This window comes from Thrips palmi, unplaced genomic scaffold (genome assembly GCF_012932325.1).
Source record: "Thrips palmi isolate BJ-2018 unplaced genomic scaffold, TpBJ-2018v1 HiC_scaffold_8, whole genome shotgun sequence".
Classification (NCBI taxonomy): Eukaryota; Metazoa; Arthropoda; class Insecta; order Thysanoptera; family Thripidae; genus Thrips; species Thrips palmi.
Window position 1 is genome coordinate 11,716,683 of NW_023144635.1, and position 27,280 is coordinate 11,743,962.

Here is a 27,280-nt window from a genome sequence, read left to right on the forward strand (position 1 = left end):
GAGGCTGCAGAGCTCGCTCATAATTTTTCAAGCAAGTGCTGGCATCCATCCAGTCCTATATCGAGCCGTGGACGAAAAGAGTCATCTTCACACGTATCTTTTATAATCATTTTTTAATTTAAAAAGTTGCAAAACATTAACGTATATCTATATATATACAAGATTGATCTTGATCACATAACACAAATTGTAACATTCTAGTACTCTCTCGAGTAGACTTGATAAAAACAACCAATTAAGCGACCAAACAATAAAAATATTATAGGAAGTTTGTTTGCTCAGACACTGCCTTTGAACGTTTGGATGTCAATCTCAAAGGAGGGCGGGGTTTGTATAGATCATCACTGCTGTAGTGTTGTTTAACTCGGCTGAAACAAGAACAATTACAGCATAATTTTTCAAAAGAACTGCATCTAGGTAATAAATTTGAGTTTGAATCAGTTTACGAACCTGATGCAATGTTGGTTGGGTTCTGTGGACTCTGCATTACTGTCTATATCTAAGGCATCCAACTTAGACCCTAAAATTTAAAAAAAAAATAAAAAAAATAAAATTAAACAAATGAACAAGGTCTTATTGGCTTGTAAGCAAATCATAGTAATACGCACCCTGTAATTTACTACTAGAGCCTTTATCATATGAAGACGCCGAGACGTCACTCTCCGGACTCGGTGGAAGGGAGAATGGCCCGCAAGACACAGAAACAGCAGCAATGCTCGCTTTGGCAGTCAACTTTTTGTTTCCTTTGTAATTTCTGCTGAGACCAACCCTCTTCACACCAGATAAAGGGATTGTTTTTGTGTTGATTCCAGACAATGATTTGGTCAAAGTATGGCGAGGAGTGCTTGGTAATTTCTGAGATCCAGAAGCTGTGGAAATGAAAAAGGGCACTAGCTGCTTCAAAACAATCAATGTTTTGTTTAACTTTTCTAAATGCTTTAGGTTTGTAAAAAGAATGGCAAAATAATGGATGTACACATTAAATCATGTTTTAGAAATAAGAGCAAAATCCTCCATGAATTTAATCAGGAAATTTGACACTGCTTCAGAAACAAACAATAGGGAGCAAACATAGTATAAAACTAAGAAGCATTACAAGCCACCAAAAAGCCTCCCGTGACTCAACTTTCCTCTCCAAATCCTGGCACATTCCATGCACTAGCCTAAACCTGTATAACTAATGTTTTGCTTCAGTATCTATATCAGTAATTTGTGCCAGCCCTTTCTTTAGTTGGACTAACCAGCTTTTGAAAGGGCCAGAAAAAAAAATGTATGAATGGAGTAATGGAGTTCTAGATTATCAACATCCACCAATGATTTGATAGTCCAGGAAAAATAAGCCAACACTTACCAACATAGAAAAAAAGATCAGTGATTTATAAGACAGTTCAATTACAACAAAAAATCTATTGAAGATTTCTAGATGTACCAAAGTATCAGCTCACAAATATGACCAATTCCAAAACAAAAACTGTGTGAACAGAATGGATGAAAGTGCAGGAGAGTAACAAAATCATACACACAAAACAGATCAATTAGTAACTGAAAAGTATCACAGGCAAAAATAGCCTATCCCTTGAAAGAATGTCAATTATCAGCCAGGAACTGATAATTAATTTCTGATTTGTTGGATGGCGTCTTCAGAAATGAAGATACATAGCACTTTTAGATTAAAAAACAAACAATTGAAAAATTTGGAAAGTCTTGCCATTTTGCCATCATGCTGGTTGGATAAGAAAAAAGGCATACAATGATCAAAGAAAGCAAAAAAAAATATATATATATGGGATTTTACAATTCAACGTCTTGATAGGAAATCAAAGTTAATTTCATTCTTGTTCCACCTCAATTTTGAACATGATTTCTTGTCAAGTCCATGCTTTTCTTAAAAAACAAAAATATATTTTAAAAAATACAAGAAGACTACTTTAAGTAATAACAACAGTCAAGACTTTATCTATGTTTTACTACCTACTTTTGCCACTAATTTGTTCAACAAAAGCCGCAGTATTCCTATCACACAAAAATAAATTACAATCACAAATATAATCAGGTTGAAATAAACTTCAGCAGACTGACACACATTCGCTCATGAGAACATGACAAGACAAACCCAAGCAGATAACCAAGCACCCTCGCAAAATGAGCCCACACAGTGCAGGACGACCAAAAAGTACACTAAGAAACAATCAACATGCACTATGATCTCTTGGTTAGACATCACAAATCACCTTCATCTGGCCCACCTAAACCACTTTCCATCATGAGGTTCTTCAAGGCTGTCCCTATTAAATCACTTTCAGTGTTTGTACTGTCCATTTCATCCTGCAAATAGAGAACTTGCTTACTCATATTTTCCCGAATGGTTTCAAGAAAGTTACGGTATTAAGCAAATGAAGCACAAGCACCTACCTCACTATTTGAGTTGTAGGAATCTTTGTTCCACGAATATGTTGCCTGGACACTCTGATTAGGCTTTTGTTTGGAAGGAGCAGAAGCTGTTTGACTGGATTCCGAATTTAGTTTGTTTTCTTTTTCCTGCTGATCAATGTCAGGATGGGACATAGACTTCTGTAATTTATTGCAAATCATTTTTATTAGGTAGGGAAGAACTACCAAAGCAAGAAGTAGGACTTACCAATTTTTCGTGATCTTCACAAGGTGCTGTTGATGTAGAGCTTGCTAATGCGGAACTTTTTTCAACTGGAGGAGATATACTAGTGGGTACCTAAAAACAAAAAAACAAATACAACAAATTGATGATTTCTCCCATTTTAAAAGAAACAGAGTGAAAAGAGCAAACTAAACTACACCCGTATGACATACTGAAAGAGGTTCCTCTTCTATAGAATCCAGTTCATCCTCATTATCAAAATGAGAAGTAAACTCATCATTTGAGTATCGCTTATTTGGTTTCCTTGCACGTCTTGATTTTTGTTCTGTTGGAACAGGTGTCTCAACATCCTTAGCAATAACCTTGACACGCTTAATTTGACTCTCTGATTCAAAGGGTTTCTTCTGTTTAACACGCTTTGTTGCTTTGACGGAATTGCCATATTTTGAAACTCTCTCCTTTCTGTCTTGACCCATATCATAACAGTTCCCCTCTGGGGCTTCTGGCAATAAAGACAGAGAGAAAATTATATCTGTGTCTTCAAGACCACCATGAAGATTTTTGGAATCATCAGAATGAAGAATTTCTTCATCTTCAGAATCTGATTCTGAATAGTCTGAAAGGCCAGATAAATTTTTGCTTTGCTCTAGATCTTTAACATATGCCAAGAAAACTTTGTCATCTGACTTTGTAGGCCAGTCACTTTCAAAATATCTGGTGGGAGACACATCATGAGGTTCTGATGTCTCAGCAACAATATCAACCTGGAATAACATATTCATAAATAATTGATTTTTCACAGCTAATTATTAATTTTAAAAGTAAATATAAAGACCGCTTAAATTCTTACCTTACTCAACAGCTTAGAATGTTTGTTTAAGTTCCTGATTGCTTCCTTTTCCAGCCTCCTTAGAGCTTTCGCTTTTCGACTCTTTCTGCTTTTTGGTTTATCATTGCATTTCTTGAACTTCTTTATCTTAAGTACCAGTTGTTGACTACAAGAGAACTCATGTGACACCTCATTATCTGGTACAAGAGGTCTTTTTTTGAGGGGAAGGGATGACAAGGGACCACCTTGATTACATGATGTGGAAGGAAGATCAACACACAAGTTATTCTGTTGACTAGAATCACTACTTTTGCTATTAGAATCAGTGGATCCAGAACCCTTTGTACTGTCTTGATTTCTACTATCTTGTGGGTTATCATCTCTCACTCCAGACCCATTTGGGCCATGGTTGTTCCCACCAAATGTAGAGCCATTATTGCTGTCCGGATCAGGAGATTTTCTTTCATTGTTTGGACGGCAAATGTTAGAGCTTTTATCCCTCTTTTCCTTTTCACGCTCCTTCTCCCTTTTCTTTTCATCGCTCCTGGATGAATCTTTCCTTGACCGTTCCTTGTCTTTATCTGTTCTTCTTTCCTTGTCTCTGCTATCTCTTTCTTTGCGATCTCGATCACTAGAATGAGACTTAGATGACTTAGATCTATCTTCTGATTTAGAAGATTTGTCGTGGCTTTTGTCCTCATGGCGATTGCTACTACCACTGCTACTATGTTTAGGGTCTCTTTCTCTGTGTCGGTGTCGATCATCAGAGCGGCTTGATTTATGTTTAGAGGAAGAACTCTTTTCTTTTTCTTTATCGTCTCTCTTCTCATCCCTCCTCCTGTCATCAGACCTATGATGAGAAGAATGGCGATCACGGTCTTTGTCAGATCGGCTCTTATCATCGTGTTTCGATCTACTACTGCTTTCCCTATGTTTCGCAGACCTGTCATCATGCCTCTTGGAGGAGCTTGATGAGTCTTTGCGAGACCTGTCAGAGTCATCCTCCTTTCGTCTATCCTTGCTTTTTCCATCTTTGATTGTATCCTTTTCCCTGTGCTTTTCACTTTCGCTTTTAAGTTTATCATCCTTTTTGGACTCTCTATTGTGCTCGTTACCAGATCCTTTATCTTCCTTTAGCTTTCCTTTAGTCAAAGGATCCTTCGAGGATGTCTCTTCAACAAGAAGCTTCTCTTCACTTGTGTGTTGTCCCCTGCTATCATCATTTCCCTCATCACCATGATTTGATAAAGGACTCCACGCTAGTTGCATTTCTTCAGACCCAGATTGTGAAACTTCATCTGAAAAAAAAGAGGAAAGTTAAATAATAATATTAATAATAATAATAATAAGTAAAAACATAATTTCTACAAAACTTGAAAGATATTCTACCTTGACCATTAATACTGTTTTTGGGTGAAGTAATGAAACTTTGTCTCATTTTGCTTGGGTCAGGGATTCCAAGATGTTCAAGAGACGATAACGACGGTTTCTCTTCTTCTGCTTCGGGAGATCTAGGTTCCCAACACGGAGTTTTAGGAACAGCCCCCTCTTCATAAGAAAGGGACGTATTTGAATCACGGCTAAACTCTTCTTCGGGTAAAGGTGGCGGTGTTCTATTTAAAGCTGTAGCTTGAGGAGTAGGAGGGCGTTCAAGACTTATAGGTCTTTTGGCTAGGGGAGGTGTTATAGGTAAAGGAGGGCGTTCTGCTACTTCTAGGATATCAGCAGGGGGTGGCAAAGGAGGAAGAGGAGGACGATCGAGCTCTCTAAATCCATCAGGCAATGGTGGGGTCGCAGGCAATGGTGGAGTTGCAGGCAATGGTGGAGTTGAAGGCAAAGGTGGAGTTGTAGGCGAAGGTGGAGTTGAAGGCAATGGTGGAGTTGCAGGCAATGGTGGAGTTGCAGGCAATGGTGGAGTTGCAGGCAATGGTGGAGTTGCAGGCAAAGGTGGACGCTCCAAACTCCGTGTATCTGCTGGAAGTGCACATGGCGTTGCAGACAGTTGCACACTCCTTGGAAATTCTGCAGTGGGAGTTGTGGACCGGGGGGAAGAACTTCCCTTCTCCTTCTCCATCCTTTCAGTTTCAAGGCATTTCTCACTTGATGGTGTTGGCAAAGGATCCAAACCAACAGACGAGCCCAACCCTCCAATTAATGGTGGTGTTTGAGGTAGAGGTGGGGTTGTACTCTGCAAAGCATCAATGACATCATCAGAAGGGGGTGGAGGCAGAGGAGGAGGAAGAATTGCTTCCTGCTCAGTCGAAATAGGGGGTGGGGTACAAGGTAGTGGAGGTCTTTGTAGATCGTCAGGACTGCTATCAGGCGGAAGAGGCGGTCTGTCTTGGGCATCACGAGGAACAGGTGGAGTCTGCGGCAAAGGGGGCCTTTCCAGGGCATCCTGGCTGTCTTCAAAGCCATGACGAGCTTCCTCTGATGCTTCTACAATGTTTTCAACCACCATTGTTTTGCTGTTGTCTTCACTTAGAAACCCTTCAGAGGATGTCTTCATTGAGCTGTGCTCATCCTCAGGTTGGTGAGAGTTTCCTGACTGTGAATTAAAGTCCTTCATTTCATCAATTTGAAGTTTATTGTCAGATGAGCCTGAAAACTGTGAGTCATCACTTTGAGCAAAAGAGTTGTCATCCACAACATTGGCACTAAGCTCCGTAGAGTATTTTGCACATTCAGAATCAAAGTTATTTTCTCCCACTTTGAGTTTGGTCTCTTCTGAATTGAGGCTGCCGTCAGTTTCAAAATAATTTGTATCTTTCTTAACATTATTTTCGCTAGGAGCTTCGTTATTAATAGCACTGACAGTTGTGGCAACTTCCTCTTCCATAGAGAACTGATCTCCGTATTGCACAACAGGACCAGTGGGGTACAAGTGTTCTTGTGTTTCTGCTAAAGCTTGCTCAACTTCATCATTGCAGGTATTTGCATCTGGGGCACTAGTGTGTTCTTCAGTTTCACTAGATTTAATCTTATTTGATCTGGATTTCCTGAAAGAGAAACCAACAATTCTTCCAGCAAAGCCAAAAACAAACAATAAAACATGTATCTCAGTGAGAAATGGCAGAACATACTTGCTATTTGAAGAAACTTTGGATTGATGACTATCTTCATTCAAGTCCTTCATTTCAGAGCCTACAGCTGCACCATGATCACTTCCATGGCTTGTTAAGTCTGAGATACCCGATAGCTGAGATTCCATTGAATCATCATGTTGTGTGATTATGCCACTTTCCTCAAGCACATTTTCACTTCCATCAGCAGAGTCCTTGCTGCTCTCAGGTGAAACTGGGTCCAAGTCAGTGGGAAGCAAATCCTAAACAGTAGTTTGATTGGATTAATTATTTAGGACAAGTTATTCTGAACAACTTCAACAGTTTCCGTTCAAACATTTGAAATAAAAGTTGAAATGTCAAAAATAGTAACCTCAAAAGTTGATGGTTTTTGCATGTGGTTTTGAAGAGCCGGTGGAAGAAATGACAATCCTGGTAAAAATGATGGGGGTTGATTGAAGACTCCTGTAAACAGATAATGCTCTGAGGATGAGTAAAAATGCAGACTTGGTAACATCTGTCATAACAAGTTCTACTCAAGTACCTGCAGTTTTGGATGCAGATCCAATGGTGGACGATGAATTTGTTGAAGGCTTTTTATCTGGCTTAGGAATGCCTTGGACTCTATAGACAACGTCTTCAACTTGAGGCATGAAAACAGAGTGTACCTTAGGGTTAACAACTTGATCTACAATTCGTTCAACACCAGTTTCTAAAAACCCCATTCTGTAGAAAAGAGAACAACCTTTGGTAAATGAAATAGGTTGAGAAATGGCTGAGAAACAGTGTCATCACACAAATACATTACTCGAATATATGTTTCCGAAGGCTATCACGAAGTTGGTTTTTATTCAGGTCTGGTCGCCATGTTTTTCCATACAGGAAATTTGAAACAGTTGATTCCACACGCTGATGCAAATTTTGATACGCAGGCTAATGCAAGAAAAGCAAAAAACGTAATAGAAAACAACTGGTGTTGTAAGGTTAAAAATGCAAAGGGACTCCAAGGATTCATAGATTAAGCAAAAACGGAACATCATATGAACAAGACATTTCTCTAAACACAGTGCAACATAAACATGTCTCTTACCTTGGTGTCAACATCAGCAATGCATTCTTTTCTAAATTGATCAAAAGTTCCTTGAGATTTTAATTCACCTACTATTGTGTCAACAAGAGCCGGGTCAGCAAAAATCATTGGCGGGACGTCCATAATGCTGACAAAGCAAGGAATATCTTTCAGACCTTAAAAAATCATCAATGTACCCTAAAACTCAACAAAACGACCTAAATAAATTGACATTTCAAGTGTAAGGGCTTCTCAAACAAGCACACACACACAAACAAGCGTCGAATACAGATATGAGAAATTTAGCCAAACAGCATGAAGTTCTCATACTCTTGCAGTAGTACCAAACTCAAAGTAATTTAAAAACACGTTCTCACCCGTAGTTAAAAAACCGTAAGTGGGTGAAAAAATTCAGAGGAAAAGCAAACCCTTATAATCTTGTCAAAGAAACAATGATCGTCATGCATTCTTTTGTAAATATTTTGTGTTTGAAGGCTGGCGTTGAAATTTCTCATACACGTGCAGAACATCATGAGAAAACTCTCACTGTAAACAAAAGGCGGGAAATGACACTTTGTACTTAGTTCACACAGTCAGTTTGCATTTTTATCTTCTGGCTTTGCTGGGCTACTTTTATGTTTTTATGGTAGTGTAAGTGTTGTGTTGACTTCAGACTTTACTCTCAAGAAATCCACATTACAGTCTGTTTCATATCTGGCTCGGTTATTCAACGTCTTTGACATGTGTGGTTAGAAGGCATTATCTATCTTCCAATGATCTCAAAAAATCTGTAACATGGATACCTTGTCGGATCCTGCCTTGAAACTGAAGTACACCAAATCCAAATTAAAAGTTAAACGCTGGGAGAGTGAATTTAAGAAGAATACGGGAAACAATCCTTCCAAGGTAAATAAATCTTTTTTGCTTGTGGCTATCTAATATTTACCTGTTTACTTGTAAAACATTTATCCATATTGAATTTTTATTTTGCAATTTGCACTTTTTAGGATGATATTAAAGCAGCCCCCTGTGAGATTCGAGAAGCCTACAAATGGTACTGGCAAATTAAGATTCATGCTATCGGCCAAGACTCAATGTTGGATGCAACATTTGTGGAACCCAGAAAAGTAGACATTGCTCCTCCCACAAGTTCATTTGAAGAGAAACCAGTTAACTCTTCAACTGTGGTTGAGGGACTTCCCTCATGCGAGGACCCTTCTCAGACTTTCAAAATTCCTCACCGTGAATGCCCTCGTGAAGAACCACCTCTTGAAGTCAAGTCTGTTCTTCATGGAACGAAGGAAGAGCTTGTCGAGAGCAATAAATCAGTAGAGGAACCCTCTGACTCCTTGCCAACTTCAGTCTGGGGAACACACTTAAATAAAGAGAAGAGTGTTGAAACCAGTTCCCAGAAGAAGGGCCTGAACCGTGCATCATCGTCATTTCATTTATCTGAGAAATTATTTGTCGGTGCCAAACTAAAGAAAAGAAATCCAAGGAAATCTCTTTCATTTTCTGTTGGTCGTTCCAAAGAGAGAGGTAGTTTAGTTTCATCTGACAGCCTTACTGCAACCCCAGATTCCTCTTTCTCTTTGGACAACTCCCAAGCACTTGAGGATGGGTTCTCAGTCAGTGATCTTGAAACTCAAGCTAATATGCAATTAGACTTGAACCTAACCAACCAAGACTTCAAACTTGTGAAAAAAGATATGCCCTCTGGTATGAAGAACATAAGCGCAGTTCAGAAATTAATTGAAGATAATATTAGTTCATCAAAACCTAAACTTGACCGCTCTGTTGACAAAGGTTGGTTGGAAAGAGTCTTGCAAGCAGATCAAATTTTGAGCCAGGAGGCAAAAGAAAATATAAATGTTCCATCTGTGGAGCTTATGAAAAGTGATTCTGGCCCTTCAACTCTCTCAGCTGTATCTGACGACAGTGATGATGACATTATCTATGGAAGTGACAATGAGAGTAAAAGTCCCCGAAAAGTTGAAAAGGAGGAAAAGGCTAGACTTGCATTGCGACCAACTGTGCCCAGAGATCCCCCTCCTCCTGTTTCAATGCAAAGCTCTGCAGATGCTATCAAAACTGAGCATGTAATTGATACATCTGAAAATCATGTAAAGAAACGTAAATTAGATGCTATTGAGGCTGCAATGGCTGTCCTTTCTGAACGACGCAAAAATGATAGGAACCTTTCCCAACCGAAGAAGAAGCTGAAAAGATCTGAGCCAATTGCTGAAGGGAAAGATGTAGATTCTAATCTTAAAGCTGAAGATGGCCTCAAAGATTCTGATTCAGCTGGTGGTGGTAAGAAGTCATCAAAGTCAGCATTGTCCAAAAAGGATGTATTAGAGAAAAAAGTTGCTACCGGCTCTGCAAATGACAATTTTGTCCGCATAAACATGAAAAAGAAAGTATTTGTGAGAGGTAAAAAGACAATGAACTTCCAGAAATACAAGAAGCAACAATGGAAAAACAAGAAGAAAGAACTTTCTGACCAAGCTAGCGTACATATGAGTCGAATGGATCCTAGTGATGGAGCTGCTGGAGGAGGCCTCCAGAAATGCTTCCAATGTGGAGATGTTGGACATTTTGCCAGGCAATGTACTAAGATGAAAGGTGACAGCTTAATGCCTCTTGGTGAAGGGGATGATGTTGAAGAAAGCCCTTTCCCTTCCTTAGAAGAAGTAGAAAAGATGGCTAAAGAAAAAGGTGGATTGGTTCATCTTCGTTCCAGAAATGCTCCTCTCTCTCAAGCAAACTCCGTCACTAAAACCCTTGAGGAGAGTAATCAAGAAACTCTTGATGGGGAGTCTCCTCTTGGTGACAATCAAGACATCCAAGAGGCTAGCATAATGCAGGAACCAGTTCGTGAGCCAGAGAGAATTTATAGGTCAGTTGAACCTCTCTATTCCACTAAGCCGGATGGTTCCCTCATAGACACACCTGCAGAAGTGTATGAATGCTTACACAAATTTGGTCATGAAAAGTTCCGGCCTGGTCAAGAAGCCGCAGTGATGAGGATTTTATCTGGATTGTCAACTTTAGTCACATTATCCACTGGCTCTGGAAAATCGCTATGTTATCAATTGCCTGCTTATTTGTTTGCTACTAAAAGAAAGTGTCTAACATTAGTTGTGTCTCCATTAGTTTCTCTCATGGATGATCAGGCAAGTAGTTTATTCTTTGTTATGTGTTGGATAAAATGTAATTAGGTTTAGGAATTTTTTTAATGTGTGTGACTTTTTTCAGATTTCTGGCTTACCTTCTTTCATTAATGGAGCTGCTCTACACACTGGGCAGACAGAAAAGCAGAGGGAGAAGGTCATGGACATGGCAAGAGAAGGGAAACTTCAATTTCTTCTTGTATCCCCTGAGGCTGTGGTTTCTGGCGAGAGGCAGAGTGGATTTGGAAAGTTGTTGAGGTCTTTGCCAGACATAGCTTTTGCTTGCATTGATGAGGCTCACTGTGTCTCACAGTGGTCTCACAACTTTCGGCCATCATACCTTGTTATATTTAAGGTTCTGCGTGAGAAACTTGGTGTCCAAACTATTTTGGGATTGACAGCAACAGCAACACAAACAGCTGTGTCAAGCATTATTGAACACATGCAAATTCCAGATGGACGTCTGGGAGTAATACAGGATACACCTTTACCCAACAATTTGGTACTTTCTGTCTCAAGAGATTCCATCCGTGACCAAGCTCTGGTAAAACTTCTAAGCTCCCCGGAATACCAGACTTACCAATCAATCATAGTATATTGCATACGCCGTGAAGAGTGTGAAAGACTTGCTGGACTTCTCAGAACTTATCTAAAGGTATATTCATGACCATACAACACTGTTTGTTCCATTATGAAGGCTACAATCATTTGTTAAGTATATTTTCATTGATCTTTAGGACCAAAATGAAATTAAGGCTGGGAAAGTAAAAATTTCTTCAGTTTCTGAGGCTTACCATGCCGGGCTCAGCTCTGCGAGGAGAAAACAAGTTCAAACATCTTTTATGTCAGGTAAATTTTCCACTGGAAACATGCACTTTCCTTCCTGTTTATGCCTTAATGTACATCCTGCTCTTTTTCTTGTTTAATGTATTTAGGTAATACCCGTATTGTTGTGGCTACTGTGGCTTTTGGTATGGGAATCAATAAAGCAGATATTAGATCTGTCATTCATTTCAATATGCCCCGCAACTTTGAGAGTTATGTACAGGAGGTTGGTCGAGCTGGACGAGATGGTGAAGTCTCCAGATGTCATCTTTTCCTCAACAACGAAGTAAAAATTTTACTGTTTGGTATGATTATATAATATAAACAATGCTTTATTTTATTTTAATGCCTCAATTTTTATAGGGTAAAGATTTAAATGAATTAAGAAGGCATATATTTGGGGACTCTGTCGATAGGCACACAATCAGAAAATTACTCCAAAGAGTATTTGTGCCTTGCAAGTGCAACAAAAGCACTACTAAACCTAGCAACATAGCTGAATCTTCTGATGATAAAAGAGAGGGTACAAACGAGGAAACTGCTTTAAGTGATCCGGTTACAGAAGTAAGTCATTTGGTAAGAGAGTTGGCTTAACTTTATTCCTTTGTGTTTGAGGAGATTTTACAATTATTCTTGAGAGTTAATACCATTAATCTCTTTTGAAATGCAGGACTCTAAGGCTTGTACTGGCCATGAAGTAGCCTTCAGTGTTGAAGAGACTGTTGCTGCTTTGGACCTTCCTGAGGAAAACATCACAACTCTCCTGTGCTACTTGGAACTACATGACAGGAACCTTATTCAAGTTATGCCCAGAGCATATACTCATTGTAAGGTGCAGAGTTACAAAGGAATTAGGCACTTGAGGGAGGTAGCAAGAACGGTTAGTTCAGAAACATGCCACTAATTTAAGTTGTGTAAGAGCGGCTCTTTTTTAAATTTATACTTCTCATTCAGTGTCCTCCTTTGGCAATGGCTATTGCTATGGAAATTACATCAGGGGAATCTCAAAAATCTAGTCCCACTATTGAGTTTCCTGTTGTGGAAATTGCAAGTGCCATTGGTTGGGATAGTGGGATTGTTAAAAGAGAGCTCATGAACCTGGAGTGGACTAAAGGTATGCTTTAAGACTTCTTCAAAGTAGGTCCAAATCAAATCCTTAAGCTGAAAATTTCTTCAATATCTTTTCTTTTGTTAGTTAATGGGAGTTCAAGACGGTCGGGGATCAAAGTGGAATTCTCCAATTTGGGTTTCCGATTGAAAACCCCTGGCAATTTGTCACCTGAAAAGCTTGATGCGGCTCTGGACTTTCTCCATGACAGAGTTGTCAAGCAAGAGCAATCTGCTCTACGCCAATTGCAGACAATATTTAAGGCTGTTACCAGGTAGGCTCAAGTTAAATAAATAATATGTAGTAATGATCTGTCTATAAATATAAAGTCTTACTTTGTTGCAATGTATTGTTTTTCTGTTATTTTTGCAGTGTATCTTTCCCCCACATTAATGCTGTGATGTCTGCAGATGATGAGGAAATTGAATCTAAATCTAACAATCTGAAGAGTGTGGTACGGGCATATTTCCAAGGGGAACTTGATATGACTGAGGAACTCATAGTTGAGGTACAAATTCATTTTGTTTTCAAGATTTTCTTACAATTCTCGTAAGATGATGGTAGGTCAGTAATTATGTTATACTCTTATACATGTGCACATTCCTCTGCTTCAGGAAAAACTTGAAAATGGTGACCAAATTGCTAACGATATTCGACAGTTAGTAAGTATGTACAAAGAATGCAGCTTCACAGGACGGGCGGTGGCTCGCATTTTTCATGGCATCGGCAGTCCTAATTTCTCTCCCATGGTGTGGGGCCGGTGTCGTTTTTGGCGTGCGCATTTGGACTCTGATTTTAAACTGTTGTGCCTTCTTGCAACCCGAGTGCTGCTGAAAATGCGCTAAGAAGTTAGGATTCCTTAGCTGCCTGACTGTTTCTGTGATAAAGGTAGCACGTGTAGTGTTTTTGTTCCATTTGACTTCTTAGCTGTTTTTAATATACTTGAAAGGCCATGATTGTAATGAAGCTAGTCAATTCTGGGTGTTCATTGGTTTAAGTTTTAATGCTTGTTGGTTTTCTTTTTATATATTAGGACTTAAGTGTAATATTTTTTTATCACACCATTTTAAATAATACATGACTCCAAAATTTTTAAACTCTGATTTTGTTTTCCATGCCCCTTTACCACCAACCTTACTAAGAGCCATTTGTTTGGACCATCTTAAATTTGGCAGAGAGCCACTCTACCATGGCACAGAACAAAAGTGCAACAATTTTCGAATTGGAATGTATTTTGGCGAATCAGTTGCAACTGAAATTTCGCGAGTTTGAATTTCAGTGTACTCGAGCTTATGAGTCTTTCACTCTTGACTGACCGCTCCTGTGCAAGGCATTGCACCTTGAGTTACACTCTTGTACAGTACTCCTCTATCAGCTGTTTGAGAGGGACTGCCGCGCGCGTCGCACCCCGACTCAGACTGCCTCAGACCGAGGAGGCGAGCGGAGCGCGGATCCCCGATTCCCCGACCGCAACTTCCGCGACCATGGCCGTGTTGACAATCGTCCTGGTCGTGGTGGGCCTCATGGTGGCCGTCCGCGCGTACAACAAGATGACCATGGGGCGCTGCCGGTGCACGGCGCGCCTCGACGGCAAGGTGGTGATTGTGACTGGGGCCAACACGGGTAAGCCGAGCCAAGAGCATTACCATAACGTCGTCGTGACGTCGATAACTCGCCAAACTAGTATCGCAACACGGTTGCGTCCAGTCGCCAATCATCGAGGCGCCTCGGGCAGTCGTCAATGGGAGTCATAGGAGTTGCATTTTTGTTCTGGCTTGGTTCGCGCAGGCATCGGCAAGGAGGCGGCGCGGGACCTGGCGGCGCGCGGCGCCCGGGTCATCCTGGCGTGCAGGGACCTCCAGAAGGCCGACCAGGCGAGGGGTGAGTCTGAGGTCTGGGTCTCACGGTCACATCCGCCATCCGCCCCGGGCCACTTGAAGCTCCAAGGCGAGATTAGAGCACACCTGCAAGTTCAAGTGGCATCGGGTCTGATTGATCGGACGAAAGTAGGTGTGGGTACTCCTGCCCGACATGTCTACGACAATGATCACCACTCTGAAAACTCTACATTGAATCAGCGAGATATGTCGGGAAGTCGGAAAGCTTGGTGCCGACTGACCTTGTCGTGACGCGTGCATGCAGACGATATCGTAGCGTCGACGGGCAACCGCAACGTGCTGATCCGACAGCTGGACTTGCTGTCGCTGGCGTCGGTGCGTGCCTTCGCCAAGGGCGTGCTGCAGACCGAGTCCCGCCTGGACGTGCTCATCAACAACGCGGGCGCGGGGGGGCTGCCCAACCAGCGCACGCCGGACGGCCTCACCATGGGCATGCAGGCCAACCACTTCGGCCCGTTCCTGCTCACCTGCTTGCTGCTAGGTAAGCGAATAGCTCAAAGCATGGGCCCGCGCGACACAGGCGTGCAACGGGACTGCCCACCTCGCAGGCGCTCCCAGGCGCCTGCAGCGTAGGCCACCGAGGCCGTGCGCGACTCCGGCGTGCAACGGGACTGCCCACCTCGCAGGCGCTCCCAGCCGCCTGCAGCGTAGGCCACCGAGGCCGTGCGCGACTCCGGCGTGCAACGGGACTGCCCACCTCGCAGGCGCTCCCAGCCGCCTGCAGCGTAGGCCACCGAGGCCGTGCGCGACTCCGGCGTGCAACGGGACTGCCCACCTCGCAGGCGCTCCCAGCCGCCTGCAGCGTAGGCCACCGAGGCCGTGCGCGACTCCGGCGTGCAACGGGACTGCCCACCTCGCAGGCGCTCCCAGCCGCCTGCAGCGTAGGCCACCGAGGCCGTGCGCGACTCCGGCGTGCAACGGGACTGCCCACCTCGCAGGCGCTCCCAGCCGCCTGCAGCGTAGGCCACCGAGGCCGTGCGCGACACCGGCGTGCAACGGGACTGCCCACCTCGCAGGCGCTCCCAGCCTCTCTTAAAAGATGAGGCTTGCTACAGCCGCGTCTCCTGTTGCTCGCAGACCTGTTGAGGAAGACGCAGGGAAGCCGGCTCATCATGGTCTCGTCTATGGCGCACCCCTATGGCCACTTCGACATTGACAACATGGACTGCGAGAAAAGCTACAACGGCTTCTACCTGTACTGCAACTCCAAGCTGTGCAACATTCTCACGGCCCAGTACATCGCCCAGAAGGTGAAAGGTGCGCGGTGCGGCTCTCGGGGTTGCCAGTGCCCCAGTGCCGGTTCTCGGCCCGTTGTCGCGCACGTGGGTCGTTGAAATCGGTCACTTTCCGTTTCGACAGGCGTGACAGCCAACAGCCTGCACCCGGGCGTGGTGCAGACCGACATCTTGAGGAACGTGAAGACGGCGTGGATCCGCAACGTCGCGGACAGAGGGATCGGCTTGCTGTTCAAGGTAAGCGCCCGCGCTGTCGTCGATTCTCAAATCGCGCGAGCCGTTCTGACGTGTCTGACGACGCTTTGCGACGCTTCCCCTGCAGAGCGCCGCGGAGGGCGCGCAGACCACCATCCACCTCGCCGTGTCCGAGGAGGGCGGAAGGGTGACGGGCAAGTACTTTTCGGACCTCAAGGTGACCGCGCCGGGCGGGCCGGCCAACGTCCCGGGGCTGGCCGAGCAAATGTGGAAGCGCTCCGAGAAGTACGTCAAGCTGGCGGACGACGAGCGGCCCTTCAGAGACTGAACCCAAGACTGATAGAGTAGGAAAAGGAAAATAAACTGTGTGAAATTTGGCTATCAATAAAGGCGACACTTTATTTATTACACGCGTTGTTTTCAACAACAGGATGTAATGACTACTTTCTAAGTATAAAAGTGATCAATACAATAGTCTTAAAAGTATTTGCTAATGGTATTCAAAAGGAAACACATTATAGCAGCTGGTAAATGAGATTTTTTCTCAAATGAGAATGAAAGAACTCAACTAAAAAAGGAAAAGTTTGAGGATTGCACAAATTTTTTTGAGAATGGATATCAAAAGTCCAATTCTCACACACCTTGAGTCTGAGTCCAACTAAAAGCAGATCCCTCAGTAAAACAAAAACAAAAACAACAAACAAGAACAGAGAAAAAATTTCATCGAGTCTGATGAAGCATAATAAAATGCAATACATGCCACATTAAGTACACATGTAGTTAATAATATAAAAGACATGACCATGACATTGCCTTAAAGAGAACACAAATTAAAATAATGAATGGTGATATATTGATTTGCTTACGATTAAAATACACAAAAATTATAACTATATTGCGAAAATTGAATATGCCATACCAATATTGGTACCAGAAATACCAACTAAAGGATAATAGTTTGACACAATAATAAGGAAAAATAAAATTCTAGAGCAACACAACAAGGAATGAATATGCCAAGCATCAAAATGGAGAGCAATTATCAGCAAAATTGACAGTGATCATCCATAATAGTGATAGATGTATATAAATATATAAGAAGAGTGTGTACTCCTCTTCTTCATTTAACAATTCATTAAAATTAATATGTAATCCAAGATTCAACTCAACTACAATTCTAGTGATTTCACTATAATGGAGGTTCACAATGCTGCAGACTAAAAACAGACTTTTCAAATTTCATTATTAAGAAAAGGAAACATTCACTTAATTCATTAAAAGATTTCACAACCTTTAACACTTAAAAGAAGTCCTAGAGCACATATACAAATTAATCTTTATCACAGAGTTGAAGTGATTTTTTTAAAAAAAAAAAGCAACAATGTACAACACTTTATTGATACAGCTTTAGCAGTGTAGAAAAGTTTGTGTTGAACACATGCACCATAATTTTAAGCTTTCACATAAAATTAATTCTAACCACTATACATGATTTATGAGAAGATGTTTGACAACAGATGTGGACTACAGCTCCTTACTGTTTACTACATTTTTCTTGACGAAATTCTGACTGTTCCCTTCAACGAGCCAAGGCTGGTAACTAGGCTAGAGAAGCATTTCCCGCAGTGGTAACTAAGTGGTTATAGACATGCTCCAATATACATTAAACAAAGAGAAATGTAGAGGACTTTATAATAATTATTACTTGACTACATGAAGGAAGATATAGGAAGGTTTCAACTGAACACGAAATGACTATGATAATGAATTTCAAAAAAGTACAAACATGATTTGAATGAAACGGGTTCTAATGACCCATGTAATGAAAATGAATGTAAAATATTTTTTTGGGATGAGCCCTCAGTCTATTAACAGTATTTAAGACAAAGGGCACACCCATGCCCTGAGTATCTAACACAGCTCTGACTGTTCTCACATTTTCTAAGTTTTCGAGCTGTAGGAGATGGTACACTTTGCAAATCAATTCATAAGATTGCACTGTTTTGGCTTCATTGATGAATTCTGATAGGTATTCATCAAGTGTACGTAACCCTCTAAGATCCACAGAGTGGCAGTTCTTCAAATGCCGAGCAATCATAGATACACATCGATTCATTCCCAATTCAGGAGCATTTTGTGTGCGAGAGTTGCAAACCTCCAGCTTTTCAATTTTTTGCAATGTTGGACATGCAGACAGAATTGCATCATCTATAGCAGTAGGACCATGATCTGCTATCAGTTTCAGTGACTGCAGTGATTGCACATGTGACACAGAAGCTATCATGCAGCATGGCAAGGTCAGCTCCCTAACTGCTGTACATGTTGACAAGGCTTGAATCAGTTTGTGAGAGTGCTCATCAAAACTACAGCTAAGGACCAGGCTTGAAACAATACCACCAAGGTCGCGGACCAAATCTGCAGCAAGACATTCCTGGCCACGAACACGAAGAGACCGCAGTGCACGGCATCCTGCAGATATTTGTTTGTCGTATGGAATATCAGGGAGAACTGGTGAGATACGCACAGAAAGACTGCGTAAATCTGACAGCATGCCAATTGCGTCGAAGAACTCGCGCCAGTCATGAGGAAATGCATCTTGGCCTCCCACCTGTAAGCAATAATAAAATAATAGAAAGAGACTGAAGTAAAAACTGTTAAAATAGATAACCAACCGCTAAAATTACCTGTAAATCTAATGTGCGAATAACATCTTCATACTTCCGAAGAATACCTAAAGCATCCCTAGGATGCCTTAAGATAATTCTCATTGATCGCACACAAGCTGGTCCTGTTGAAGCAACTAGTTGACGAACTTTTTCAACTTCAGTTTCATTGGGAGCGAGAATTTCCAAATGTCCAATGAAGGGAGCATGACGCCATATGCGGGTGTCATCCCAAAGAGAAAATGAGGTTTTCTGCCAGGCCAAAGGTTCTTTAGAGAGCTCACACCACCTCTTGCAAACCATACCAACACCATATAAGAGTTCACTGGGTTTCAAGTAACTGAAGATTGAAACTAGTATTTCATGAGGAAGTTCATGAATGGAACATGTTCTGTAATTAAAGGAAGTTCAGTTAAAGGTTGAAACAATATTGAAGATAAAAGAAATTTTTAAATGGGCAATACAAATGACTTACAAGGCAGCAACTGGGGTGGCATCTTCTTGGGGTAAGCACCTGAGGGCCTCCATATTTGCTTTATTTTCTTGTACACCAGCAGAGTCCTAGAATGACAGAAGAGAAGGAAGTTCAAATGATACAGAACTCAGGCACATGCAGAGTTCCAGAATTGAATCAGGTTAGATTTTATACACATCGGAAATATGGTGCCAACTAACGAGCCAAGTCAATGTTACAGTCTATACACATCCTGAATGGAAGACAATTGGGTGCCTTCCGACGTTTATATGAAAAATGGGAATCATGAACCCTATTTGAAACAAAGAAGGAAGAAATGTGATATTGCGCACTCAAGATACACTTCGAGACAGAATAATGTAACCCAGAGAGTGTCACATTCAAATACAACTTTGGAGACTTGATTGGAAAGTCCATTTTACTTTTTGGAATTCAATTTCATTCTTAATATTGTCAAAGAAAATTAACCATTTTTCAGAAAATTGCCTCAACCACCCACTGAGGCCTCTACCTCACAACCAAGGTCTCAAAACAGATTTCCTAGACCAAAATCACGGTACCTCTTCCAACATAAATACGACTAGAAGTTCGACTTGAAAAGATCGCTGCGCAATATAATTCGTCTAAATCAATGTCAAAGGCTGGACACCTAAGGGTGGACCATAAGTACCTCACAAAGCTGTCATGGCCATCAGCAGCCGGGGTCAAAGGCAGCAGACGAAACAGGGACAGTGACAAATCCCCTTCACAACCTTTCCAACGCACATCCTTTTCTAGTGCTCCGGGTTTCTTTCAAGAAAATGTACCACGGTGCAAGCTTCCAGGAGCACTCAGTTTTCCTACGGATATTAATGTTTTGCAGATGTTTTGGTCTCTTAACGGTTATAACGTTATAACCGACCGACTCACAACACAAACTTTCGGGCACGCAATAACCCTACCCCTCTCCTCTTCCACTACTCCCCTCCTCCCCTCTCCCCACATACTGCATTCCGCCCCCTTAGTTGGTTCCTTTCACCACAACTAGACATTCCACAGACGTATATTTGAGATGGAATCATTCTGAGAGGAAGTTCTTACAGAGATTTTCATTGTAAATTGTTGCTTTATTTTCAAGGTGTTTTCCGACCAGAGTTCCGACGTAGCTATGAAAAGTAGTAGAGTTATCGTTTACGTTGGTGTTGGAAGTTGGCAACATTATTTGTATTTGATTTGTTTCCGGGTAAACACTAAACACAAAGCAGAGTGTTCCACCGGTGTTTTTATTTTTAACGTCCCTTGTTTCGTGGAAAATAGAGTATGTCATCCAATGACACGTTTTCGGAACTTGATCCTGATATCAAAATCCATCGTCTTTGATTTAGAATCTATGAATAACGCACTTTACTAGATGTGAGTAGAGTCTGTAACCTAAACTTGTCACAAGGGATTATATTATTCTTGTATTTTTGTGTTACTTGTGAGAAAATATTTTGTTTACGTTAGGCTCATGTCCCAGATGAATGCAGTAACCCCTTCAAAAAGTCAACTCATCGATGATTCAGATATCCTTCGGATTCTTCTCCAACTTTCCGATGAACAAGAGCATGAATGGAAGCCACAGTACCCGTTCTTGGATCCCCCTACTGTGTCTCGTGTGGCACAGTCCATTTCGAATATCATGGCTAGGGGGAAGCCTGGTTTAAGGAATCAACTGGTGGTTGGTGAAGTGAAATTGTCATGTACTATTTCTGTAATTTGATTCTTAGAATGTTCTTGATGGTTTGCTTCTTCTCCCAGTCTTTGCTGAGGCAGTGGTGTACTGGAAGGTATAAATCTGATGCCTTGGATCACACTACTTGGATTGGTCGCTCACTTAGCGCTCCAGAATGTGTGGAGTCTCTGCTTGCTGTTTGTGCTCCAATCCTTACAAATATTGAGGACTGGAATAAACGTGATGCAGAGCAACAGTTGGCCCTGTGCTATGCTATGCTTAGTGCTGCTACAAATTCAGAAATCCAGTCACGCCTCCAGGCCGGTGAAATGTGTTTGCTGCTAGTAAGCCATATTTTGAGAGAGAAAGACCTCACCACTGCTCATCACCGATTTTTGGCTCAAGTATGGAACTCTGTGGGTAAGATACTTTCAAAATACGTTTTGTTACATGAATTTTTGTCAATGACCTAACAGCCTTTTTTCTTGCAGGGGAACTTCCCATAAAAGTAGAAGTTTTGATCAACATGACTGAGAGGTCTTTTTTGGGTATGGAAAAGACACTTCTTTGGTTGGGTAGGAAATCTGTCGGGAGTGAAGGACAAAGCGCCCATGAATCACTTGAAACAGTAATCGGTTCAACAATGTTAAGGATTTGCAGTCTATCTGAAGTTGTTTTTCAAGTAAATATATATCTCTGTTCCCTACTCAATAGTGGCAGTTGCTCTTTACTAATTGTTTTATTTCTAAAATGTTGACAGAAGGTCTGCCATCTTTTAACACACATGATGGTGGTTAGTGAAGCTCACCCGGGGGTACAAGCACTAATCAGGGCATTTATTTCAAAAGTGGAGGTTGAATGCCAAACAAGAAATGAAGATATTTGTGCTCTGTATGCCGAACCATGCCAAGTTGTATCTGCTCTTCTGTGTTTGGATCCATTACTGCTGCCAGAACAAGGTGAGGATAAACTCTCAAGAGATTCAGTATTTCAGATGTTACACAAGTTACCCAGGAAAACGGCAGCATGCCTCCTTTCTCATAGACCTAGCTGGCTTCTTTACACATTTTGAGATCTAAATTTGTACATCAGCATTTTATTCTCCAAAATTTAATTTAATTGAAACTGGTGTAGTATGTGGTAATATTTGGCCATGTTTGGAAAGAATAGAATAACATAATAAAAGTTACACAAGCAACTCAACCTTTCCATTTTATTATATACAATGCCGAAGTCAAGACAAAGTTTCGACTGTACAGTGTGGGCCTGAGACGTCCGCTCCAAACGTTCTGCTAAAATAACAACAACAAGAACAACAACGGAAACAACAAACTTACCAATCCAATTGCTTTGTCATAAGAGCCACATGCAAAGGGCGCTCCGTCAGCCACTTACAGGATGGTGCATTTTGAATGCAGTTGTACTTGACCAGAGAATGCTGGAAAAGTGCATCCTTTCAATCATGAATGTGGAGCACACAATGAAATAATTCATCTTATGCTAAATATAAAATACTTTTCATACGCAAGGAATCAGACTTGAAAATAACATCAATTTGAAACCTGAAGTTTTATACATAAAACAAAATTCTTGTGGAGCACCCAATACAATATCAAACATTTACATTGGATTTTACATAAATTCTCATTAATTATAAATCACCATGGTATACATTCAAATGTTTTCGATATGGATCAACCTTTGTTTTGTGAACAAAACTTGCGCACTTGGAACATCATTACAATGCCTGGTAGAAACTGCATTTTATCTTAATTAATGATAAATTAAAAAATGGATGAGGTAGCTCTTCCACTGAGGTTTATTAGTGGACTTTGGTAATGTATTTTTTAAATAATTTGTCAAAAAATTCAGATGGCTGAACATGGCAAGTGAATTTATGATCGGAAGGAATGTTTTGAGTTAAGCATTCCTTACCTTTTGTTCAGTGCTGTTCCAAATGAGTTTCCCCAGAAATTGTGACATTGAGGTCACCCAAATTATTTTTCCCCAAAATAATTGTGTTTTTTTTTCCCCCACGATTAATGGTGCCCACAGGTTCCTTTTTTTTTCTATACTGCATAGGCATTGGGTAGCTTCCTTGCTAAGTTTTACCTTGGACCATTATGAAGTGCAGTTGCAAGACCTGCTTGCGTTGCACCATAGAGTGAATGTTATACTTGGCGTTACTTCAGGATTCCAAGTTTAAAATGCTTTTCTTAACATTTAGATTTTCTTTTATTTATCCTTTCCCCGCTAATATTTCTTATCCATCAAAGTATTTACAATATAAATGTGAAATATCACAAGGGTATCATTGAATTGTAGGTAAGAACACAAATAAAGCTGCTTGGACTCTGCAGCTGGCAATACCACAGGTCCCACTCTAAATATCAACATGTCACAGCAAAGCCCATGGCGAGCTTAAATACAGATTCCCCAATAGTCCAAAGGCACAAAATCGCATACAGCGCATGTACATATTCCAACAAAGTTCTATAGTCTCAAAGTTATTTACCTCATTTTCTCATATCACTTTTCTGGCCACTGTTGGTGCTCTTCGGTTTCACAAATAGCTGTTAACATATCAGATGAAAATGCTCACACAAGGAAGATCTGGCTCGTAGTATTCATATTAGAGTCATGACCACACATTTTGTTCTATATCTCACCAAATTAAGTCTCTGTTTGGTGATCTAGGTTCATTAAATTTTTTAAGTTCTTTGGCCTTGCAGTATTTGTAGCCTTCTTAAAATAAGTAAGATAATTAGATCCAAAAAATTCTTGTATTTTTTTAAATATTCATTGGCGCCTTAAGGTGTGTATGAAAAAATCAGATTCAAATAATTTAAAAGCTTAATTTCTTAAAATCACAAAATTGAAAAGATTCTGCTCTTAAATTATTGGCGATTGTACCTTTTTCTCTGGGGCTTTCTGCAAGAGTCACCAAGCTACTCCCTGACCCCTAAACTGCAATTTGTTTATTTGTGTCTGACTTTACTAGCCTGATGTTATGCCCCATACAAATAGGAGGAATGTAAACAATAATCAACACACATAAAATTTATTAAATTGTAACAAATTTTCATGATCTGTTAAAGTCTAGGATGAAGAACTAGCGTTAATAAAAGTTGGAATTCTATATAATTACAGTATTGTGCTGTGAAGTTTGCAAAATGCCAAGGATGTCTGGCAGGTGCAATTTGCTTCACATTGTCTTAATGAAGCTTCTGGAAAGCATAGCCTTTATTTAAACTGTGGCAAAAATGATAAAATTTACTGTTGCTGTTTTTGTTTTGAAAGATTCCTGTGCACTCTCATACTGTGTTTCTTGGCATACTCATTAGAACTAGTTCTAGCAAATTCTAAACAATTCTCAAACTTTGCAGTATTTTTCTTTCTTTCTTTCTTTCTTTCTTTCTTTCTTTCTTTCTTTCTTTCTTTCTTTCTTTCTTTCTTTCGTTCTTTCTTTCTTTCCTTCCTTCCTTCCTTCCTTCCTTCCTTCCTTCCTTCCTTCCTTCCTTCCTTCACTCTTTTTCTCCCTTTCTTGCTTTTATGCAGTATTTTAGGTAATCAGAACCAATGATTAGCCGTTTTCCTTTTACCTTCGACTTTCATTGAGCAATATCAGATTTCATTGGAGTGATAGAAGGTACTGTGCAAAGAATATAGCATTTGTATCCAACAGGCAATCGAATTTTGCAGCTGCATTATTTTCATAGGCTTGTTCTGTATTCCTACTATGGGGCTGGTGATTAAAATTATAACAAAAGAAACAAAATGCAAATATACATAGTAGTAACTGAAATATAAACTTAAAGATTGGGGCTGAAGCCAATCCGCAGCACAGGAGGGCATTGAGAAATTATGAAATTTCCTTCTCATGCATTTGGTTGTTTAAATGTGCTGCGACACAACAAACCAATTTATCGGTCAGAGGAGGAGTCTTTTAATGGATATGTATAACATTATGGAACTATATTCTAAACATTCGCTCTCATTCGATGGACCTTTGGATTGGTTGGTGCTCTACACCTACGACTTATTGTGGCATATGGTGAGCGGGCGGCCGGCCCAGTACCGACGGGCTAGGAAAAGAAACAACAAAAATGATGGAGGAATGAAAGAGATCTGAACAATGGGTGTTTGTTATTTTGGAGCTAGACAAAGGCTAATCCAACCCTAATTATTTTGAAGCTTCACACAGCCCAAAAATTTATTAAGCACTTAAAACAGTGCTCAAAACTAATGTGTTTGTTTCTGTACAATAAAATATTCAACAAGAAGTAATGATTGAAACCTGTACCGTTTACCTATCCAATATGAAATTAGTTTCTTAGGAAATAACATTTGTTTTAGCAATAAAACACTCGGGGCGATTGGGTTCACTCCAGTTTCATCGTGAGCGGTAAATAATCCTTATTGAACGGTATGTTGCGGTATGTCGTTCATTTAGCGAATCGGACGCCGCGCCTTTGTTCGCTGCAGTTAACACTGAGTGGGCGGGAACGACCCGGCGCGGCCAACAACTCACTAGTTCCACCCCCAAATAGGTTTGTAATCTTTGGCAGGATACTTTCGCACTCACTCACTCAGGCACACACGCTCTCCCTCTCTTCCGCAGGCATACCCACTCACACACAAACACACACCCGCGCCTACGTGTACATTCGCACTGGCACTGAAACACGCACACACACGCACATTCACGTGATTCATCCACATTTACGCAAGCGTACGTATAAGATGGCTGATAAGTTGATGCTCTGCCTCGACTGACACGGCCCGTTGTGGCTGAGGTCACGATACCTTTCGGGGATCCGATGATAAGCGGGTTCAAATATCGTTGATTCATCGTAGGGGCTTGCAAATCCGAAAGGAAACAGGAAATGCGAACGGTTCACAATGGGAAGTTTATTGTCATCGAGTGCTGTCCAAACAAGGCGAAGGGAAGTCCCACCCAACATGGTATAAGGCCATGTTTTCTCAACAGATCCCCGCCAGACAGGCAAAGCGGGCGCGGCGCTATGGCTCTAAGCCCTATGCTACAACTGCACGGAAATAGAAATATCACTACAAACGACTACGGGTTCTTAATTTGAGACTTTTAATAAGAAATGGGGCTTGAAAGATTGAATATCTTTATCGTTCCTAGTGACTAGAGTTTGTCGCTTTGCAATTTTCATTATTATTAAATTAACAATGGACTGAGTTTCGTTTCAGTAAAAATTTGGTCGGAATTGGACGAAGATACGAAAAAAATAATGTGACTAACAAAGGGAGAGAGGTTGTCCTGGGGTATGTTTGATTTACAAGCTTCATATTCATTGAATGGCTTGAAGTGGAAATTTTTATCGACAGACAACCGAGAAATAGCAACACAAAGGAGACGAAATGTAAGCCGTTAGTTAACGTACGCCTTAATAGTGAGCAATCGAACTGCGGAATTCCAGACACCATACGGTTCTGCTACTTTACCCTTCTTATCGTCCGCTTTCTTTTATTATACGTGAAAGAAGCAAAAGAGTTTATCCCTTTTCCCCGAAGCAGTAGTTAGAAAACTGTCCTAGTAAGGATAAGATCTGATTCGATCGTATTAAATGCTAAAATCAAATCTACTGAAAAGTATAAGTATATTAAGTTAGGGTTGTAAGACGGGGTATGTTGGCTGCGTCCCTCCCTCGCCGCCGCTTGAGTACGCAGGGCTACGCAGGGCAGCACGCTGCCGACACAGTCCCCGCTGCAAGGTTCCGGGCTCAAAATGGCAAAACAACGCGCGGAACGGAAACACAGCTTGCGCCTCAATCCAACTCCAAATTTTCTATAATGGGTGCAGTAATGTGCAGGGTTTTCTAGATTGTGACTTTACATTACGAGGGAAAAAGAAAAAGAAAATTGGGCAGTGACGTTGGCATCACTGCGGCTTTCTCCAGATTTCCCGGGATTTCCCCTGCCCGGCCTTGCAACGAGGCCCCGTGCTCACAGCGCACTGGAACATAAGCGGTCGTGACATCTTTTTTTTAATAAAGTACAGAGCAAGTTAGAGACAATAGAGAAGAAAATTGGGGAGGGGCCGCTGGCTAAGTCCTATTCCTAGCCTAAAGATGCGGGACACACGGCATCGCCTCGACGCAGTCCCTTACCCGCTCGGCAAGCTCAAATAACAAAGTATCAAGATAATCAGTAAGAGTTATGCAAAAATTTCGTGTAGTTAAAAAGAATATTCCTTTAGAAATTAGGACACTAAATATACCTGGACGATCAACCTCTGGAATTAATCCTACCTGGTGGGGATAAATACTTTGGGCCGAGCGTAAGGCACACGCACAGCAGTCTCAGACACTCTCTCGCTCACATTCACTCACACAAACTCTCGCGCACACACACTGTTCACTCGCAGGCATGCTCTTTCAGTCGCCTCACACGCGCGCGCGCACTCACACA

General features: G+C 41.3%; 5 protein-coding genes across 11 annotated transcripts; 3 read left to right on the plus strand and 2 right to left on the minus strand.

The window, feature by feature from the left end:
• Positions 1-94: 94 nt before the first annotated feature.
• LOC117653929 (biorientation of chromosomes in cell division protein 1-like 1) lies at positions 95-7,873 on the minus strand. Of its 4 annotated transcripts, none has more exons than XM_034399970.1 (14): positions 7,596-7,873; positions 7,314-7,438; positions 7,050-7,231; positions 6,879-6,970; positions 6,527-6,768; positions 4,833-6,442; positions 3,465-4,741; positions 2,827-3,378; positions 2,639-2,728; positions 2,413-2,538; positions 2,232-2,325; positions 609-869; positions 451-520; positions 95-368 (listed from the first exon to the last, which is right to left on the minus strand). In XM_034399970.1, the coding sequence occupies exons 1-14, from the start codon at positions 7,716-7,718 to the stop codon at positions 260-262; spliced, it is 4,953 nt and encodes a 1,650-aa protein (XP_034255861.1). In that variant the 5' UTR covers positions 7,719-7,873; the 3' UTR covers positions 95-259. The 4 variants fall into 4 exon arrangements, with proteins under 4 accessions (XP_034255861.1, XP_034255860.1, XP_034255859.1 ...); XM_034399969.1 differs by having other exon boundaries at positions 2,413-2,541; XM_034399968.1 differs by having other exon boundaries at positions 2,247-2,325; positions 2,413-2,571.
• A 267-nt stretch (positions 7,874-8,140) lies between these two features.
• LOC117653931 (ATP-dependent DNA helicase Q4) lies at positions 8,141-13,777 on the plus strand. 2 transcript variants are annotated; one of them, XM_034399971.1, is made up of 11 exons: positions 8,141-8,480; positions 8,582-10,750; positions 10,833-11,402; positions 11,485-11,596; positions 11,683-11,858; positions 11,936-12,148; positions 12,243-12,452; positions 12,527-12,686; positions 12,768-12,954; positions 13,053-13,188; positions 13,295-13,777. In XM_034399971.1, exons 1-11 carry the CDS (start codon positions 8,370-8,372, stop codon positions 13,523-13,525), a joined length of 4,275 nt encoding a protein of 1,424 aa, XP_034255862.1. In that variant the 5' UTR covers positions 8,141-8,369; the 3' UTR covers positions 13,526-13,777. The 2 variants fall into 2 exon arrangements, with proteins under 2 accessions (XP_034255862.1, XP_034255863.1); XM_034399972.1 differs by having other exon boundaries at positions 11,936-12,136.
• A 179-nt stretch (positions 13,778-13,956) lies between these two features.
• LOC117653935 (retinol dehydrogenase 11-like) lies at positions 13,957-16,416 on the plus strand. 2 transcript variants are annotated; one of them, XR_004588267.1, is made up of 6 exons: positions 13,957-14,303; positions 14,469-14,561; positions 14,823-15,059; positions 15,656-15,828; positions 15,938-16,050; positions 16,136-16,171. XR_004588267.1 is itself a non-coding variant. In XM_034399986.1 (6 exons), the coding sequence occupies exons 1-6, from the start codon at positions 14,165-14,167 to the stop codon at positions 16,334-16,336; spliced, it is 963 nt and encodes a 320-aa protein (XP_034255877.1). In that variant the 5' UTR covers positions 13,997-14,164; the 3' UTR covers positions 16,337-16,416. The 2 variants fall into 2 exon arrangements, 1 of the variants encoding a protein (XP_034255877.1); XM_034399986.1 differs by having other exon boundaries at positions 13,997-14,303; positions 15,656-15,835; positions 16,136-16,416.
• LOC117653934 lies at positions 16,382-20,108 on the minus strand. The gene is made up of 4 exons (XM_034399985.1): positions 19,817-20,108; positions 19,147-19,232; positions 18,693-19,062; positions 16,382-18,616 (listed from the first exon to the last, which is right to left on the minus strand). Exons 2-4 carry the CDS (start codon positions 19,197-19,199, stop codon positions 17,816-17,818), a joined length of 1,224 nt encoding a protein of 407 aa, XP_034255876.1. The 5' UTR covers positions 19,200-19,232; positions 19,817-20,108; the 3' UTR covers positions 16,382-17,815.
• Positions 20,109-20,221: 113 nt separating this feature from the next.
• Positions 20,222-22,042, plus strand: LOC117653936. 2 transcript variants are annotated; one of them, XM_034399987.1, is made up of 5 exons: positions 20,222-20,538; positions 20,632-20,845; positions 20,926-21,259; positions 21,331-21,521; positions 21,600-22,042. In XM_034399987.1, coding segments are annotated over exons 1-5 (1,053 nt in total). In that variant the 5' UTR covers positions 20,222-20,536; the 3' UTR covers positions 21,912-22,042. The 2 variants fall into 2 exon arrangements, with proteins under 2 accessions (XP_034255878.1, XP_034255880.1); XM_034399989.1 differs by having other exon boundaries at positions 20,645-20,845.
• Positions 22,043-27,280: the final 5,238 nt, after the last annotated feature.

Bases quoted from the DNA above. Each gene is read 5' to 3' on its own strand.
- LOC117653929 (XM_034399967.1), bottom strand. From the start codon at position 7,718: ATGGACGTCCCGCCAATGATTTTTGCTGACCCGGCTCTTGTTGACACA. The intron at 2,326-2,412 runs GTAGGTGCTTGT...CTCTATTTGCAG, and splicing joins CCTACAACTCAAATAGTGAG to GATGAAATGGACAGTACAAA. The intron at 870-2,231 runs GTGATTTGTGAT...TCATTTCCACAG, and splicing joins TTTAGGTGGGCCAGATGAAG to CTTCTGGATCTCAGAAATTA.
- LOC117653931 (XM_034399971.1), top strand. From the start codon at position 8,370: ATGGATACCTTGTCGGATCCTGCCTTGAAACTGAAGTACACCAAATCC. The intron at 11,403-11,484 runs GTATATTCATGA...ATTGATCTTTAG, and splicing joins TTCTCAGAACTTATCTAAAG to GACCAAAATGAAATTAAGGC. The intron at 13,189-13,294 runs GTACAAATTCAT...CCTCTGCTTCAG, and splicing joins CTGAGGAACTCATAGTTGAG to GAAAAACTTGAAAATGGTGA.
- LOC117653935 (XM_034399986.1), top strand. From the start codon at position 14,165: ATGGCCGTGTTGACAATCGTCCTGGTCGTGGTGGGCCTCATGGTGGCC. The intron at 15,060-15,655 runs GTAAGCGAATAG...TGTTGCTCGCAG, and splicing joins GCTCACCTGCTTGCTGCTAG to ACCTGTTGAGGAAGACGCAG. The intron at 16,051-16,135 runs GTAAGCGCCCGC...CTTCCCCTGCAG, and splicing joins GGATCGGCTTGCTGTTCAAG to AGCGCCGCGGAGGGCGCGCA.
- LOC117653934 (XM_034399985.1), bottom strand. From the start codon at position 19,199: ATGGAGGCCCTCAGGTGCTTACCCCAAGAAGATGCCACCCCAGTTGCT. The intron at 19,063-19,146 runs GTAAGTCATTTG...CTTTAATTACAG, and splicing joins GCCACCCCAGTTGCTGCCTT to AACATGTTCCATTCATGAAC. The intron at 18,617-18,692 runs GTAATTTTAGCG...TATTGCTTACAG, and splicing joins TTCGCACATTAGATTTACAG to GTGGGAGGCCAAGATGCATT.
- LOC117653936 (XM_034399987.1), top strand. The intron at 20,846-20,925 runs GTTGGTGAAGTG...TTCTTCTCCCAG, and splicing joins GTTTAAGGAATCAACTGGTG to TCTTTGCTGAGGCAGTGGTG. The intron at 21,522-21,599 runs GTAAATATATAT...AAATGTTGACAG, and splicing joins TATCTGAAGTTGTTTTTCAA to AAGGTCTGCCATCTTTTAAC.